The 17,389-nt window shown below is 35.4% G+C and overlaps 1 protein-coding gene across 3 annotated transcripts in view; it reads right to left on the bottom strand.

The window, feature by feature from the left end:
- The window catches only part of PRKDC (protein kinase, DNA-activated, catalytic subunit), a 153,934-nt gene extending 137,367 nt beyond the window's left edge, over positions 1–16,567 (bottom strand). For 2 of the 3 annotated variants that reach the window (XM_023496026.2, XM_023496027.2), the window contains exons 1-11: positions 16,411–16,567; positions 9,143–9,219; positions 8,954–9,046; positions 8,323–8,397; positions 7,049–7,157; positions 6,421–6,533; positions 6,230–6,329; positions 3,490–3,545; positions 3,362–3,392; positions 2,683–2,840; positions 257–403 (exon numbers count right to left, since the gene is read on the bottom strand). In XM_023496026.2, the coding sequence (XP_023351794.1) occupies positions 257–403; positions 2,683–2,840; positions 3,362–3,392; positions 3,490–3,545; positions 6,230–6,329; positions 6,421–6,533; positions 7,049–7,157; positions 8,323–8,397; positions 8,954–9,046; positions 9,143–9,219; positions 16,411–16,567 (1,116 nt within the window). Of the gene's footprint in view, positions 1–256; positions 404–2,682; positions 2,841–3,361; positions 3,393–3,489; positions 3,546–4,367; positions 4,470–6,229; positions 6,330–6,420; positions 6,534–7,048; positions 7,158–8,322; positions 8,398–8,953; positions 9,047–9,142; positions 9,220–16,410 lie in introns of those variants that run through there. The other variant, XM_031946427.1, reaches the window with a different exon arrangement.
- Positions 16,568–17,389: the final 822 nt, after the last annotated feature.

Genomic DNA, 17,389 nt, shown 5'->3' with positions numbered 1-17,389 from the left:
CTTATTAACAAAGCACTCCCAAGATGGTCTGTGGAGAATTCTCTATTTTCCACTACAGGAATCTGAGTATTTTAGAATAAAGTCTTCTTTCCAGTCACACATTTATTTCTACACTTCTTTTGAATTTTTAACTGTTTCATAAATTTCAAAATGACAAACAGTTATTTAGAAAAAGTATCTGAGCAGCTATATTCCTCTCTATACTTCTACCAGTATGAAAGATAGTTAAGGTAAGGCAAAATTCAGTGAGGCATACTCCAGCAAACATCCCATATCCACGAATGGCAATGGATAACTCCTTGCTACTTGAATCCACATTCCTGATGATTCCATAGAACTGTTCTGTAAAGTACCGAAGGGTGCTTGTATGTGCTTCTGCGTCTTTGGCTACCATTAAAGAAACCTGAAATTAGATAATTAACAGTTATATTTTTCAATTTGAATGGTGTATCAACTCCAAATAAAAGCTATATATTTCCAAATGTATACAACTGTATTCATATTTACTTTGTAAGTGTTGCACTCTTATATTTACTCTTTCCTAAATTATACAATCACAAAATTGTAAAAACTCAGGTTTGGAAGTGACCTAAAAACATTGTCTAGTCCAACCCCCTTTATAATAATCTTCAAAAAGTAGTCATAAAGTCTATAAGACTTTTCAAAGAAAGGGAGGGAAGCTCAATGCCTTTAAAGAAATCCATTATGTTTTTAGATTGCTCTAATTGTTAGAAATAACCTTTTATATATGCCAAAATAAAATAAGTGTTCCCACAACTTAAATCTGTTTTATAGCTATGTGGAAAAGATTAGTTTTCTTTCACATGACAACCATTTAAATATTTAAGCTTATGGTATTCCTCTAAATTTTCTATTCCCCAAAATAAGTCACCCCAAGGCATCAACTGATTCTCATAAAGCTATCTCGTATAGAATCTCACTTATAACATCGAAAAGATCTGTGACTTTATTGGTATGGATATTCTAGATGACCTTCATGATTTATTGTGATGGATGAAAAGGCCTCTTTGAATTTAGTTAGTATAGCCTTCAGATGACAGGCATAATTGATCACAAGCCTTAAAAATGAAACATTTCCAACTTGATCTGTATTGCTAATACCCACAGCTTGTCCTCCATTGGCATAGCTTTCAAAAATCCAGGATGACCTCCATAATGAGAAAAGGCACCAGAGAAAAGTTTAAATGGAAGAACTATGCTTTAAATTTCTTAGTAATTGGTAGAAGTTACAGAGAAGCAGATTTCAACTTGATATAAAGAACAACCTTCTTTGGCATTCTCCAAAAACAGAACAGACTGTCCAAAGAGGCAATGACTTCCCTATCACTAAGGGTCTTAAAATAGAAGGTTGATAAACCATTTAATGGAGATATGTTAAGAAACATGAACTCATCATTTCATTAGGGATTGTACTATGACCTTTCCCACTCTACTTCTATGATAATAACATAGTTGAGACAGTTAAGAGGAGAGAAAAAAGAGTTTTGACTGAGAGGAACAGTGAGGAAATGGGGGAAAGAGCACGAACTGGGCATTAGAATTAATCCACATGAGGAGTCAGAGTGCATTCATCAGTGCATTGTTACCCCATGGAATGAGAACTAAAAATGGAAAGATAACAATCAAGAGGTGAAGAGAAAAACAAAACAAATTTCATATATTTCAAAGTTTGAGGACAGATATGTAACTAGGAAAAGGATGAAGCAATAAATTTTTCCTCCCCCTTTCTCCTTAATATATGATTATAACTATTACTAGTATCACATAGTTCAGCTATGTTGAAAATTAAATAGTTTTTGTATGCTAGCCTCATAGCCCTCTTGAGTTTTAAGCACCTGGTCCAGAAAGGTACTTTTTATAATACCATCTCTTCTTAAGTTAGCACACTACCTCTCCTATTTGATTTTCTTCACTAATTAGCCTGGTCACCAAAATTCTTCTGAGGTACTCCCACTGGTTACCATATTATTGAGCCTTAAAAAAACTGCTTAATCAGTGATGAGAATCCTAATTCAAGTCAGCTTCTGTAGTATTCTGAGAGCCAATTCCATTAATTTTCAAATAATCTGATTACTGCCAGCCTCAAACCCTGAGAACTTGTTTGTCCTTCCCAGAGAATACTGAGGATTATGGGTCATCGACCTGCACTAGTTCTCACCTTCATCTCTTGACTCACATGTTGACACCTGACTTATTCCTATTCTAAGTCCTGAGCCAATATTACCCATATCCTAACATAAGACAGATGACAAAGAAGAAAAAAAGCCCATTCGTTAAAGTCAAAGACCAGACAAAGCAAGCAACCTTTATCATATAAACAAACATTATATTTCTCAAAGTCTCACAAACATGGGAATCAGGAGACCAGGAGGAGGAACACATAGTTCTATAATAAAAACCCAGCGATCTGAGGTTGCCAAGACTTTTCATAAAAATAAAAAAATAAAAAAATAAAAATAGTCCTAGGGACATACATCTGATCTCCAAAGCTCCAGGTTTAGGGCTCCTCTGATATCATTACAACATCATACCTAGCCCTAGTTTATGCTCATACTTCAGGCCTTCCTGGGAAGGAAGACATGGGCCAGGTAAAGGAATCTGACACTATCCAGACTGAGGTCTCTGAAGCAATTTTAAAAAGAGATGTTGAAGTTTCAGTACCTGTTTAAGGAAGGAATCTAAAGCTGAATGTGCAATTTTCTTCAGTTCTCCATTTGTGTGGCCACACCACTTAGACATTATTTCAAATAGGGAAATGTAGTTGTCCAGAAGACAGGTGCTAAACTGAGATGCATGTAAAGTAAATAGGCGCAAACCAGCTGAAATTGGAGGAAAAAATGCAAATATTATTTAAAACTAAGAGAAATGTAAACTACTATTTTAAAAACTATACAGGTCACTAGCTGGCCCCAATTTTTGTATGTTGTTATTTTAGTTTAGTGTAGTGGCTGGAGGAAAGCCACTACATTCAGCTAAATCTCTTTAATTTTTAGGGTCACCTCAAACTTCTATAGGAATAGAATACAACTAATGGAAATAGTAACTATTCTCAGAAAGAAATTCTAAAAATAATAAAGATGTGCTTCTGCTCAGCTCATGCCACTGTTCTTATAAAAGAAAAATAAACAAGTATCAAATATCAAGGTTTAAGTGATGAGAGCTATAGATGACACTGAATTCTATCTACTATAGAAGAAATACAGAAATACCTCAAGCCTATTACAAACATGATCTTTTGGTCCTGTTATCATCACACCTACTTGATATAATCCAAAGGTTGCAAAAGGACTTGATTTGGTGAAGAACTCAATTTATAATGAAATGAAAATGAGAGTCTTACCTAAAGGTACAGCATATCTCTTCAGATCAACCTATTTAAAGCAAAAAATTTGCCATGAAGGAATCTTTTCCAACCACAATTAATTTAAATAAAACAAATTACCAAAGTAACCACAAATACCCTCCTACCTGAGGACTGATAGCCTTCAGTGCAAAATCAAAAATCTCCTTTGACATCTGAGGATCTAAAAGAAAAAGAAAAAATGTGTGTCCAAACCATGAGTATTTGGAAATAGTATTTAATTTTTTTATCCAATAATCTTAAAGAATTTTGTAACTATATCTAGTTATTGAGTTGTTAATTTTTTTAATAGTTAATATATGACTGCAAAGTAATTTATCATAGGACAAGAGGATTTGACTGAAATAATAATAGCTCCAACTCCTTTCGTGGAAAATATCAAGAACATTCCTAAGGCAAACCAAGAATTCTAGGCTCTCGTCCCTATATTACATATTATCATAGAAAGTCAAACTTCAGATTCTTCAGCAGCAAGGTACTACTTAAGCAGTCCTGAAGTCTTACATTGCCCTCTCTGATCAGAATCAACTGCCCTTTTGTCATGTTCTTTCCAAACCCATTCTGTTTTCACTGTGATTTCCAGACCCTCCACCAGCTTCACTTTCCTGCCTTCAATCACAATCCTAGAAGTGAGCACCTGAACTACATTCAAAGTCTTCCACCTTTGAGTCCCGTCCCTTGCCCCATCACTGATCACACTTTGCCTAACTCCAACCTTGATTTATCTCTACGATCTATTGTATCCATTTCTAGTCCTATCTGCTGTAGAAACTCATGGAATCATAAAAAAATAGGTCCCCAATTATTATTTAATTTCTGCGGGGCCTTTGCTATTGCAAAGGAATCCTTTCACTCTTTTCTATCACATTTCTTTACAGAACCAATTTCAACTCTTCTATCAAACTATCTCCCGGCCCCCAAGGAGAGGAACTTCTCATATTTTACTAATAAAATAAAGTTCATTTACCATGATCCTTCCACTTACACTCTTCAGATGAAGAGGCCATCGGTCTTCCTTCCCAAACTGTACACTTATGCTTTCTCATCCCCCTCCCATCATTTCTTGTCTCTTTCTTCCCATCATCTTTATTCTCTCCTTATATACTGGTTCTTTTGCTCCTGCCTACAAACAGGCCTATGTCTCCTGCATCCTTTAAAAAACAAAAACAAAAACAAAACAATTTCATTTAACCCTACCTTACCTTCTAGCTATTATATCTCTTCTCTATTACCTACAAGTCCTAAAAGTATCTACCTTACCATTACTTTGCAATTAGCTTCCAACTATATAACTTGACTCAAAGCATCCCTGATCTTTAAATTGCTAAATTCAATGACATACTTTCAGTCCTCATTTTCTATGACCTTGCTTACTATCGCCTCTGTTCATAGAAAAGCTCTATCTATTCCTTTAGCTCCTGTTCTGCCCCTTCCTACTTGATTGCACCTTCTTAGTAAACCATCCATCTCCACCCCACCTGTATGGCTGTTGCTCTCCCCTACTTCCCTCTCTAACAACTCCCTCCCATTCTGTGCTGGCCCCTTCTCACTCTACAGTTTCTTTGCAATTACCATTTCTATACAAATAATTCCTTAATCTATATATCCCACCTTAACCTCTCTTCAATGACTGCTTCACATTTACAACTATCTGCTAGATATCTCATCAGTACATCCAAAACAGACTTTATTATCTTTCTCCCAAACCCACCTCTCCTCTAATAATCTCTCCACCAAGGATACCACAATCCTTCCAGTTACCCATTTTTGAAGTATCAGTTATCCTTTATTCTTTACCCTAACACTTCATCTATCTAATAACTTGCCAAGTTCCATTGATCATATTCCTCACATCTCTTGCAAATAATCCGCATTTGTATTTAGACAGTCACTACCCTTGTGCAGGTCTTTGTCCCCTCCTATGTATTGTGATAATAGCCTTCTAATTGGTCTTCCAAGTCTCACTTCTTTCTTCTCCAATCCATCTACCACAAAGCTGCCAAAATGTTCTAAGTGATAGGCTATTCACTCCCCTACTCCAAAAACTCTAATGACTGTCTATAAATAAGATAAAATACAAAATCCTTAACATAGAATTTAAAATCTTCTACAATCTGCTTCCAATTTATCGTCTAGCCTTTTCATATTACTTCCTTTCTCTCACACTGAGTTCAAGCCAAATTGGACTGCCACTAGCTACTGGTCAATTCAGCAGTCTATCTCCTGTCCCCCTGCCTTTACAAAGATTGTTTCCCAAACAATACTCTTTTAAGAATGACTCAGAACAAATAAGTTATTTTGTCTATTATAAATATCCAAATTAATTATAAGAGATATGTAAAAGAAGACACTATCTGCATCTAGAGAAAGAACTGATAAATAGAAGTATGAATAAGAATAATTTCACATTATGTATAACTTATTTGTGTCTAATGGTATCAGAGGCATTTTTGCTTGTAGTTTCATACATAATCTTTTTTATTGTAACTATGTTATTGAAATGCTTGTTTTATTCCATAAATTAAAATTAAATTTATAAATAAAATAAAGTAAAATACACTCCTCCTTCTCTTCATTTGTACCTTTTAAGAATCTTAGCTACTTGTACTAAGGCTCAGTTTAATGTCACTTCCCACACAAAACCTCTTCTAAGCTTATTCTTCTACCCTCACCCTCCCACCATTTTCTGTCCTGAAACTTTATTTACCTATGCACATATTTTTTCCCACTTGCTCCCTCCCCTAAACCTCCTAAAGTTTTGTAAAGATTGGGCTACTTTCTCTTTATTTTATAATCTTCTGTTCCTTGCACAGAGTAGTGACTTAGTATTCAAGTGAATGACATTACCTTCATCCATGGATTTAGTAAAGTTATACATAAGTGAAGACAATCCCTTCAGGCATCCTGCTACCACAGGGAGTTTAGGCTCTCTGGTTGTTGATGTCATCTGGAAGAAAGATTTTAAAGGAGTAACATTATAATGCAACCATGTTTTTGAAAAATGGGATTGCTCAAATTTTGGGTTTGTCATGTCTTACCTGGGTTTTTAGTTCACCTAAGAAAGCACGGAAGAGTTTTTCTGAGTTATGCACCATAACACTAGGATGTACTTCCCCTAAGACTCCCAGGAGCTCATATATCTTTTCTAATACTAAAAAAAATAAATAAATAAATAAAAATAAAAATGAAATAAACTGATAACTAAAATGTTACGAAAGTAACATATATGAAGAAATGAATCAAAAAATAAATTCAGTTTTACCTTAATAATCAAACTACAGAAGACATACAAGCACACTTAGCTTGAACTTGACACAACAGATTTATTCTTGAAAAGATGTGTCCAAATTAATTTTTGGAGAAAAAATAAAATATTTTAAAAGCCTTGAAAATTTTGTCAAAGAAATCCTTACTTAAAATATTCCAAAGAACAATCATTAAAAAGTGAACAATTATTCCTTAACAACTTTCTTATAAAGTTCAACAATATGTTTTGCTCAGAATAAACAGATTTTAAAATAAAATATATGCTCCTTTACAAGGAGCAGATATTTGTACATATGTATATAAACACATATATTATACACATACACATACCTCTATAATGGTCACTAGAGCTAATTAAAGTATCTTAAATTTAGTAGGAAAAAAAGAAAAGCCTCTCACCTGTATCTGCTATTTTTGTTTTCAAAGCGAGTTCTCCATAGAATTTGCTAAAGAGTTCTCCAAGTTGGAACTCTTCCATATATCTAGAACTTCGCAAAGTTTTGAGCAACTGAAAATACATAAAATAGCACTTTTAAAGAAAAGAATGGGAAATAAAAATGTACAGCTCATAATTTAGTCAAGTAAAGAACGGTGTAGCTCTAAGGATGGACTAGAGATACAGGATCATAGAAAGGGCACTTGATTTGAAGTTATATATATTTGCTATTTATTAGCTGGATAACATCAGGAAAGTTCTAGGATCACAGATTTAGATCAGAAAGAGACCTCAGACATCACCTAGTCCAATTTACTCTAAATTTACAGATAAGGAAATTGAGACTTATGTCAGAGACTTACTTGCTAGATTTCAAACCAAGATCCTCCGATTCTAAATTCAATGCCTGCGTGGCACTCTTGAGATACTCAAATTACTTAATCTCCTTGAGCCTCAGTCTCCATATTGACAAAATGAAGATATGACTAGAGATACTACCCTACAGAAACCTTAAAACTCTCTACCTACTCAGGTATGTATTCAATGGTAATTCAATTAATTAAAAAAATACTTCTTAAGTATTTCTAAGGTTCAAATATCTAAAACCAAAGTAAAAATACAGATGAGAGCAGAGTTCCCTAGCACTCCACCTGCTAGTATTCAGAAAGATAGTCATGGAAAGAATACTAAATTTGGAGTCAAAAACCCAGGTTCAAATTCAAGCTCTATAACTTCCTACTTATGTGGCCTACATGACAAATCACAACCCCTCTGGTTGTGGACTCCAGTTTCTTCACTTTCAAAAGGAGAAGATTGGATCTGATCACCTCTAAGAATCTTAGCCAGTTTTAATTCTATTGATCCTCATAGATCACAGTGAAATAAATAGGTAATTTTTGGAACTTCTGGATAAATTAAACCAACTTTCACTTTCACAGAGATTAAGAAAAATGCACGAAGTTCCCTTTTTGTCTGTTCCCTTTACTCCACTAAGTACTCAACTTCTAATTCTACTATTCTAAGAAAGTATTAGAAGACAAGTTATCAAGATGCAAGGAATAAAAAAAGCTTGACAAATGGGCATATTTTCTGAATTAAGTAGAGTTGCATTAGAGTTACAATCTATTACAATGCTCTTTCCACCCCCTCTAACCCAAACAAAAAAATTCACAAATTTTCTACTTCATAAATTATACATATGACCTAATATTAATGCTCTTATAAATAAAAGGATTACCTCAATTAGAAGCTCCAGGGCTGGAATCTTACATTTTGCAGCTTTATCTTTTGTGTAAACACTGGTACACACGCTCTAGGTTTAAAATGAGACACCAAAACCATCAACAAGCTGGAAGAATCAAGATTCAGTGATGAATCAAATTAGATCATAAGGAAAAGTAACATGAACTTACATTATGAATATACTTTTAACCACTAAAAATTGCATTTTAATATCCAGAATATGAGCCTACCTGAAACAAGCAAGTATGTTCCTTGGTGCCAATTTGAAAAGCAAAATACTGGATTAAAATGGAAGATGGATCTAACCTACTATAAAAATCACTATGTATTTTTCTTTTAGATCATTTAGATCATTTTAGATCATTTTCTTTTAGATCATACACATATGTATGTGCATACATATACATATCTCAGATGCACACAATTATATTCAACATATCTTCAATTTTTAAATAATGAAAAGATCAAAGAAAAAACTAAAAAATGGCACAATCACTGAATTTTTAAGGTAAAAATACATAAATGAGAAAATTTTCCAAAGAGAAAAACACAAGAAAAACAACCTGTGTTCAAATTGTTTAGAAAACAATAAGAAGGCAAATTTCAACTAAATTTTTTTTTCTTACCTTAATTCCAAGAGAATACGGCTCAATTTTCTGGCCAATTTTTTCTAAAAAAATGCATAAAAATTTTAAAGCTTCTTCTCTGCAATCCCGAAACTAGAATAAAAAGAACATCTGTATTTATTTTAAAATGGAAAATTGAGCTTTTTCAATATAGAGAAATATGCAAAGACAAAAAATAATTTAACTTACTTCTTCAATGCTTAGAGATTCTCGAATAAATACAAGTAAACCAAACTCCTTGGAAAAAATCAAGGAAGTCTGTAAGGCTGCACAAAGAACACAGTAAGTGATTAATAAAGTTTCTAGGAAGTACTCTGTAAATCATACACCTACCGTCAAGAAGCAGAAGTATATTAGCATTTTAAAAAGGCTAGAAAGGAATAAAAAATAATCTTGGTCAAATTTCTTAATATTTTTGTGATCAGATTACAGAGAAAAATTTGTCTTAATTTCAAATGCAGTGGCTTTCTGTTACATTAGGTCGTAGAAATTTTCTGTCACTGTCATCTCATGTACTCAGTAATTTCTTAGAAAAGTTCAATATTTGAATATAATTTTTTTAGCACTTTGCAGGCAATGGAAAAAGGAAAGAGAACTAGACAGGAACTGAGTTCTGGTACTATTATTAACGGTGTAATTCTAGGGTATTAATTTTATTTCTTTGAGTCTTACTTATCACCCATATAATAGGGATATTTGTGTAGTAGACATTTAATAAGTAATTATTTTGGATGAGATAAATGAAATTTTTAAAAATTAAAATAAAAAAATTATTTAAATGCAGGTGGTTAATACAAAATCAATGAGAAGTACTAGAGGAGCCATTGGAAAATAAATATCATATAGTTGGTAGAGCTATGAAGTAATTCAGCCAATCTGGAGAGCAATTTAAATTCTGCCCAAAAAGTTATTAAACTATGCTTACCTCCTCTTACCCAGAAATACTGATACTAGGTCTACATGTCAAAGAAAAGGACATGTATACAAAAAGTATTTATAGTAGCTCTTTTCATAGTAGCAAAGAATTAGACACCATAGGGGTTCCCATCAATTGTGGAAAGACTGAACAAAGTTACGTGATACGAATACCATGGACTGTTATTGTGCTGTAAGAAATGATGAAGAGGATAGTTTCAGAAAAACCTGACACTTATATGAACTGATACAAAGTGAAAAGAGCAAAACCAGAACAAATTATAAGATAACAATGATACAACAAACAACTTTTAACAGACTTAAGATCTCTGATTAACATAACGATTCATGATTCCAAAGAACTTCCAATTAAACTTGCTACTCACTCTCTTGATAGAACATTGATGGACTCAGAACATTTTTTTTTTTGGACATAGCTGATTTAGGAGGTTTTATTACTTAACTATACATGTTTGTAAAAGTTTTGTTTTTCTTATTTCCTCAATGGGGAAGAGAAGAATTCAGAGCTGAAAACAAAAATGATTTTGGGGGGAAAAAAACTAATATAAATTCAAACTAAAGCTGATGTACAAGGACAACCAAAAAAAATGTATTTTATTTATAATTAATCAATTTTAAAGAATTTTTTTGTTTTCTTGGTTTTCTAAAGAATGTATAATAATCTCACTAAAATCACTAGATATCCCAGAGGATACTTGGAGGGGAAATATCACACAGGGTTTGATTAAACACATTAAGCCTTCTTCAGAAATCAAGATGAGTACTCAGTGCAACATCATGATACACAGGCTATTTATCACATAAAATAAAACACAATCACATGTTGTTACTTCTGCTGAGAGAATGTAAAAAGGTTTACTATAGGTAAAACACAAATCATGATGGAGACAGAAATAAAGGCTGGTTTAGACACTTCATTAAGCACATAATTCTCAGGGAGGAAACTCCTCCTAATGCAGGTCAGCACTTCGATGCACCTGGCAGTCTTAGAAAACTGCCTAGAATATTTAGAGGGTTATGGGATAGGCCTAAGTATGTCATAGACCGAACTTAAACTCAAATCTTCCTGGCTTCAAGATGAGCTTACTAGTCTCTATATTAAATTGCCTTTTGAGGCCCAAATATATTTTTAAAATATATGTATTCACCGTTACTTTAATTGTCTCTTAATGTACATAGTTTTTACATTCATTTACATTTTCAACTGAAGTTCAAAAATTTTATTAAACATAGGAAACTAAAAGGTGTTACTTTAACAAACTGTAAGGGGAAAAAAATTGTTTTAAGGTAGTAGATCTGTCTGGCAGGTATTTTTTCCAACTACTTTGAAGCCAACTATGACACAATGTTCATAATATATAGTACTGACTTATTTGGCAAATATTAAAGGACTATAGACCTCGAATGTGGGGGAAACTACCACCTCTAAAGGCAGGCCATTTTGAATAAAGAATCCCTTTACATCACGCCTATATCTGTCTTTTAAGTAACTTCTTGTTACTCCTTGGTCTTTTCTTGGCTCTCATAGCACTGTCTCGGAATTAGTCTTTGGCACTACCACATTCTTCTTCACTTATATGTGTAAACCTTACACATAAGGAGATAAGCCTTATCCATCACATCTCCCCACCAATGATAGTAAACTTCTTGAGGACCAGTAACTGTGTTTAGTTCAGATCCCTAATGATTTAGCAAAATATCCTGCCCACAGTATCTTGGTAAATATTCATTCAATTAGACTGACATTAGGAAAAGAAATATACACTAACAGCTGATGGTCTACACTATAAACTTTATTTTTAAAATCAATTTTCTCAGTTACACTATGAACTTCACATGTGATTTCATATTAATCAGTCTTTCACAACCAATATTCTTAAAAGCTTAACCAAGCAGTAGCTTTGATAGCTACTTTGGTAGCAGAATACCAAAAAAATAAAACTGGACCTGAAGAGGGCATTTATTTAGTCCAGTCTCCTTCTTCCAAGTAGAATTATGCCAAAATCAGGCCAAAATTCCCTGGAGAAACAAATTCTACAATATTGGCTTACTCTGGTACTCCCTCCAATGACAAACAATTTCTTATAAACTAAATTCCTTCCTCTGTAAAGGTAGTAAATAGTTGAACAGAACTCTTATAATATCCCTTTTCAAGCCAGAAGAGAGGCATTAAATTTCCCAGATTAACCTCAACCACAACAAAAATAACATTTTTGCATTAATCCAATTCTCTAGTCCTTTAATGAATTATACTTGGGATTTCACTAATATATACTATATTATACTATTAGATATTATATTATACTATTAGATCATGCTATTCACTCACATTGAGCAGTACATTGAAACCCCCAAATCTTTTTAAGACTAACTGCAGTATAAGCACATGTTCTCTCTTCCTCCTTTGCTCTCCCCAACCATGTCAAGAAGCATTTAAGAAGCACTTAGTGCTTAAATGGGTACTGTATAAAGCTCTGGGGATACATAAAGAGGCAAAAACAAAAACTCAGACAGGACTCTGCCTTGAAAGAGTTCATGATCTCATGGGGAAAACAGCATACAAACCAACCATCATGTACAAAAATATATACAGAATAGATAAGAAATAATCTAGAGGGAAGCATTACCATTAAGGCAGAACAAGAAAAGCTTCTTGCACAAGGTGGGATTTCAGCTGGGACATGAGGGAAACCCTCAACAGAAGGAGAGAATTATGGGCATAAATACATAAAAGTATGAAACTACTTTGCAAGCAAATAGACTCTATGACCATAAAAGAATGTTGGGGTTTTTTTTTTAAATTTTGAGACTTGAAATTATATTGTTAATGAGGTATCTTAATGAAAATTATAGAAATCTGTTTTAAAAGGATCTTGATGGCCAATACAACCCACACCTGAGAATTTTTCTATCCCATTTCTAAGTCAACCAGCCTTTTTTGATGAGTTTAAGCAGTAAATCTACTTTTGTATATTTCAGCTATTCACTTTTTCCCAACAAACCTAACTTTGCCTTTCTAAATCTTACTCCCTTGTTTCTAGCTCTTCTTCCTTCTAGGGTCAAACAGAAGTACTTCAAACACTTGAAAACAACTATTCCCTCTCCAAGCTAAACATTCCAAAATTCCTTCTCCAGTTCTCAGGCCCTTCACCATCCTAGTACCCTCTTCTGAACACTCTCCTCATACATTATTGTCCTTTCTAAAATAGGACATCCAAAACTAAACATGAGAGTCATACATAACCTCCGGATATGATCTGACCTCTCTAAGAAGTGGATATTATGCTTCTCAGTGCAGCAAGCTAAGATTATATTAATTTTTTCACCTCTTGGATCATGCTATTTACTCACTTTGAGCAGCACACTGAAACCCCCAAATCTTTTTAAGACTAACTGCAATATAAGCATATATTCTCTGTTTCTCCTTTGCTCTCCCCAACCATGTCAAGAAGCATTTAAGAAGCACTTAGTGCTTAACTGGGTATTGTATAAAACTCTGGGGATACACAAAGAGGCAAAAACAAAAACTCAGTCAGGACTCTGCCTTGAAAAAGTTCACGATCTCATGGGGAAAACAGCATACAAATCAACCACCATGTACAAAGATATATACAGAATAAATAGGAAATAATCTAGAGGGAAGGCACAAGAAAAGCTTCTTGCACAAGGTGGGATTTCAGCTGGGATATGAATAAAGTGAGGGAAACCCTTAACAGAAGAAGAGAATTATGGGCATGAGAGGACAGTAGTGAAAATGACCAGTCAGAAGACGGAGTATCTTCTCTGAGAAACAAGGAGACCAGTGTCATTGGAGTGCATAGTCTGTAGAGGGAAATAAGCTATTGAAAAACTGGCAAGATAGAAAACCCATTATGAAACCCAGTTTTAAAAGCCAATAAGAAGATTTTATATTGGGACTTGGAAGTAAAAAGGTGATACTAGAATGGGTTTTAAAAGAATTATAAAACATGAAGGTGATTTTTTTAAAAAATTATCACTATTAAACTTGATCTTATTTAATTTTCTCAATATTATGGCCTGTTAAGACCTGTTTGGATCTTGTCATTAGATGCTCCATTTAGTTTTGCATGATCTGCAAATTTAAGAACATCCTTCCATACCTTTATCCAATTCAATGTTAAGAAAAAAAAAAAAAAAAAGGTACAAGATTATTGGGCCCTGCTGGTACTACAAGACCAAGTACAGATTCCTTGGGATAGTCTTCCTGGTCAAGTTAACATTCATGAATGAGTATTCCTTTCATCAAGTCCCTCAAAAATTCTAAATCCACATTAACAGTATTAATACCTAGTCCACGTTTCTCTAGTTTCTCCTTAAGAACAGTTTGAGGAACTTCACTATATAGCCCAGTGGATAATACTTACAATGTATATGATTTTGGGGGGGGGAAACTAAATCCATGATTTCATAATTGTCTGTAGAGTGAGCTATTTTCTTTATATATCCAAAGTGGCAACTTTTGCAAGTGCCGCTTGTAACACTAAGTTAAGTGATTTGTCCAGATTTAGTCACTATGTTTCAGCAACAGATTTGAACCCACTTGTTTAAATAGAAACGTTTAGTGACTTTAATCCTTTGATGGACCAAAATAGTAAATGTTTCTAAATAAACTAGTGAGGAATTATTACAATGACAAATTGACAAAATTCTTATGCTAATAAAGTTGAACAAAAAAATTTTAAAAGAACTAAACCTTTTTCTCATTCTATAAACACTTAATTTTTTTAATAAGTTTTTTTTTAGTAGGTTCATCAAAAAACAACTTTGGGAAAATGTCTTTGATACAAAGATGATTGAGTGGGAGGGGAGAGAAGAGTATTTCCTTCATCTTACCTTGACTTTCCACCATTATCATTCTCTTTATCATTCTCCCTATTTCCCATCCCCTACTGTACCATGGAGGGAGGGGGGGAGAGAAGGGAAGAAAGCTCTCTGCCACATTTATTCAATTATAATGAATTACCATGAATTTTAAGAATCTTTTTTCTGCAAAACTACATAACACCAACTGAGATCATTGGAGCCAGTCCCAAATCAGAAAAACTAGAACTATATATCACTACTTCAAATACAGCCCTGAACCTAAGGACACACTTGAAAATCATGAAACTTGTGTTGAAATCCCAAATGGGTGGTTACTGTGTAAACTTGAGCAACTTATTTAATCCTTCCCTCCCCTTCCCCCATTTTAGTGCAGGCTTTTGTAAAATGAGAGTAGGGGAAAAGGGGTAGGTACTAAAATACTCCAACTTCACTTATCTAAGAGAAAAAAAGCTTTTCACAAATCTTCGATAGTTCTTAAATTTTACTCTACTCCATGTTCGCTACAACCAGACCCCAAAAAACTGGCCTTCTTAGCCTAGGAGGCATCATTTCCTGACTAACTTTTGGGACTCCTCCCTCATCTGCACCTACCTTCCATCCAGAGTCGGCTCAAATCCTAACTTTCTGTGAGATTTTCTTCCTCTCCTCCTATCCCTCCCTTAAGGCCCAATACCTTTCCTTTTGAAATTACCTTCCATTTATTTACACTATATTGCTCTTTTTCTAGGCTCCCATTTGACTGGGAGCTCCTTAAAAAAAGAACCCTAAGCGTTGGGTTTGTTTTTTTTTTTTTTGAGGGGGAGGGAGAAGTTGCCTTGCTTTGGATCCCTAGAACTTAGCACGAGCCTGGCAATAAGTTTAATAAATACTTAGCTTAATAGTCAATAGCACTCGTCCCATGTATAACCTGTATCAGATTGCTTGTAGCCTTGGGGAAGGAAGAGGAAAAAAAATTGGAACTCAAAATGAATACTGAAAATTGTTTTTCCGTGTAATTGGGGGGGCGGGGGGGAGGGGAAACTACTGCTGATTTAAAAAAAAATTACACGCTCACATTCATTCACATTCAACTGAAAGGAAAAAGGGAGAAATTGAGGCAGATAGCTTCTGAGGTTCCTTTCGTCTCTATGACTGATCCTAATATTCTACCTTTTAGAAGCTGTCTTGTTTTAAGAAATGACTCGCTTCTCAGGGGTTATCAATCAATCTACATTTATAAAGGACCCACGACGTGCCAACTGATTACTTAATGTGTGCCCGGCACACATTAAATTTTCCCCAAGAAACAAACAGATGGGCCTTATCTCAAGAAGGGAAATTAAAAACACAGACATTTTTAAAAATGTCAAGAGATGTGAACGAATGTTGCCCAAGCAATAGATGCCTCGGGGTTAATCACCGGTAGACAGCTACAAAACAGCGGGAAGGGGTTAAACTTGAAGTCCGGGGTGACAGCAAGGCTCCGCGGGGTGAGGGTAACAGGTTCCCCACGTGCCGCCGGAGGCACCCCCCCAATCATTCTCCAAGGCCCGGCAGGAAAGGCCCTGTCCCAAACCCGGGCCCCGGCGGGGCCTACAAGGACGGCGGAGGAAAGGGTGCCAGTGGGGAAGGAGTGGCTTCTTCAGCCGCCGGCCCCGGGAGCACGAAGGCCGGAACTCGGCGCTTCCGAGACCCACCCAGGACGGCGGGGCTGGTGCAGAGCACGCCCTCTTGGCCCACGGCGCGGATGAGATGGTAGGCGGCCAGCGCGGCGCTGCCCGGGTCCCCGCCAGACAGCAACTCCTGCAACTGCAGCAAGGAGCCCTGCAGGCCCCCGCCGCCGGCGCCAGACATGCTGCCGCTGCCGACGCCGACGGCGCCGCCGCACCCGCCGCTACAGAGAAGAAGCAGCCCAAAAGAACGAGCGACGGCACAAGGAGACAACGACTGGGCCAATCACGAAGCGGAAGGAGGGCACCGGCAGGGCGAAGGGAGGGGAAGACGAGCCGAGACGCAGGACGAAACCTTTCTCTAGGAAAGGGGGAAGGAGAAATAAAGGCCAAATTTAAAAAATCAGCATAGACAAGAGGATGAAAGGGAATTTGGGCAGCATGGCCCAGGTAAAGTATAAATTAAAATAGTGACTGAAGCAAGATTAAGCAAGTGAAAGGAACATGTTCTGATGAGTAGGAAAATATTAAGCCACACAACGAAAGATTACTCAATGGTACGGTCCGGAAAAGAATGAAACTGAATCCCAGAGACCGATGTTGGACTCAACTATTGGAATTTCAAAGGGGTACTTATAGAGGATTGTGTAGCTGGATATGCATCTCTTCATTCTTTTTAGACATAAACTGGAGACCAAAACAAAATTAAATCATACTAAAAAAAAAAACAAACCTTTCTTCTAAAATATCACGCCCCCAATATTCAAGAAATTGGATTTGTATGTATATAAAATCAAAACAACCCCTCATAAGAGAATAATCTGTTCTGAACCCCTAGTATTCCCGCGAAACAGGGGTCAAATTGAGATGAAACTATCTTCACAATATGGAGGGGGAATATGATAATATTTGTCTCTGATCCCCACTGGTTGCGTAAGGAGATAAATTCATTTCCCCTATTGTTATGTTCAGTGGTACCTCCCGGAGGTGCGGTTTTTTTTTTTTT

The sequence above is a fragment of the Sarcophilus harrisii genome, chromosome 1, assembly GCF_902635505.1.
Source record: "Sarcophilus harrisii chromosome 1, mSarHar1.11, whole genome shotgun sequence".
NCBI classification, from domain to species: Eukaryota; Metazoa; Chordata; class Mammalia; order Dasyuromorphia; family Dasyuridae; genus Sarcophilus; species Sarcophilus harrisii.
This window is presented reverse-complemented; position numbering and strand designations above follow the sequence as displayed.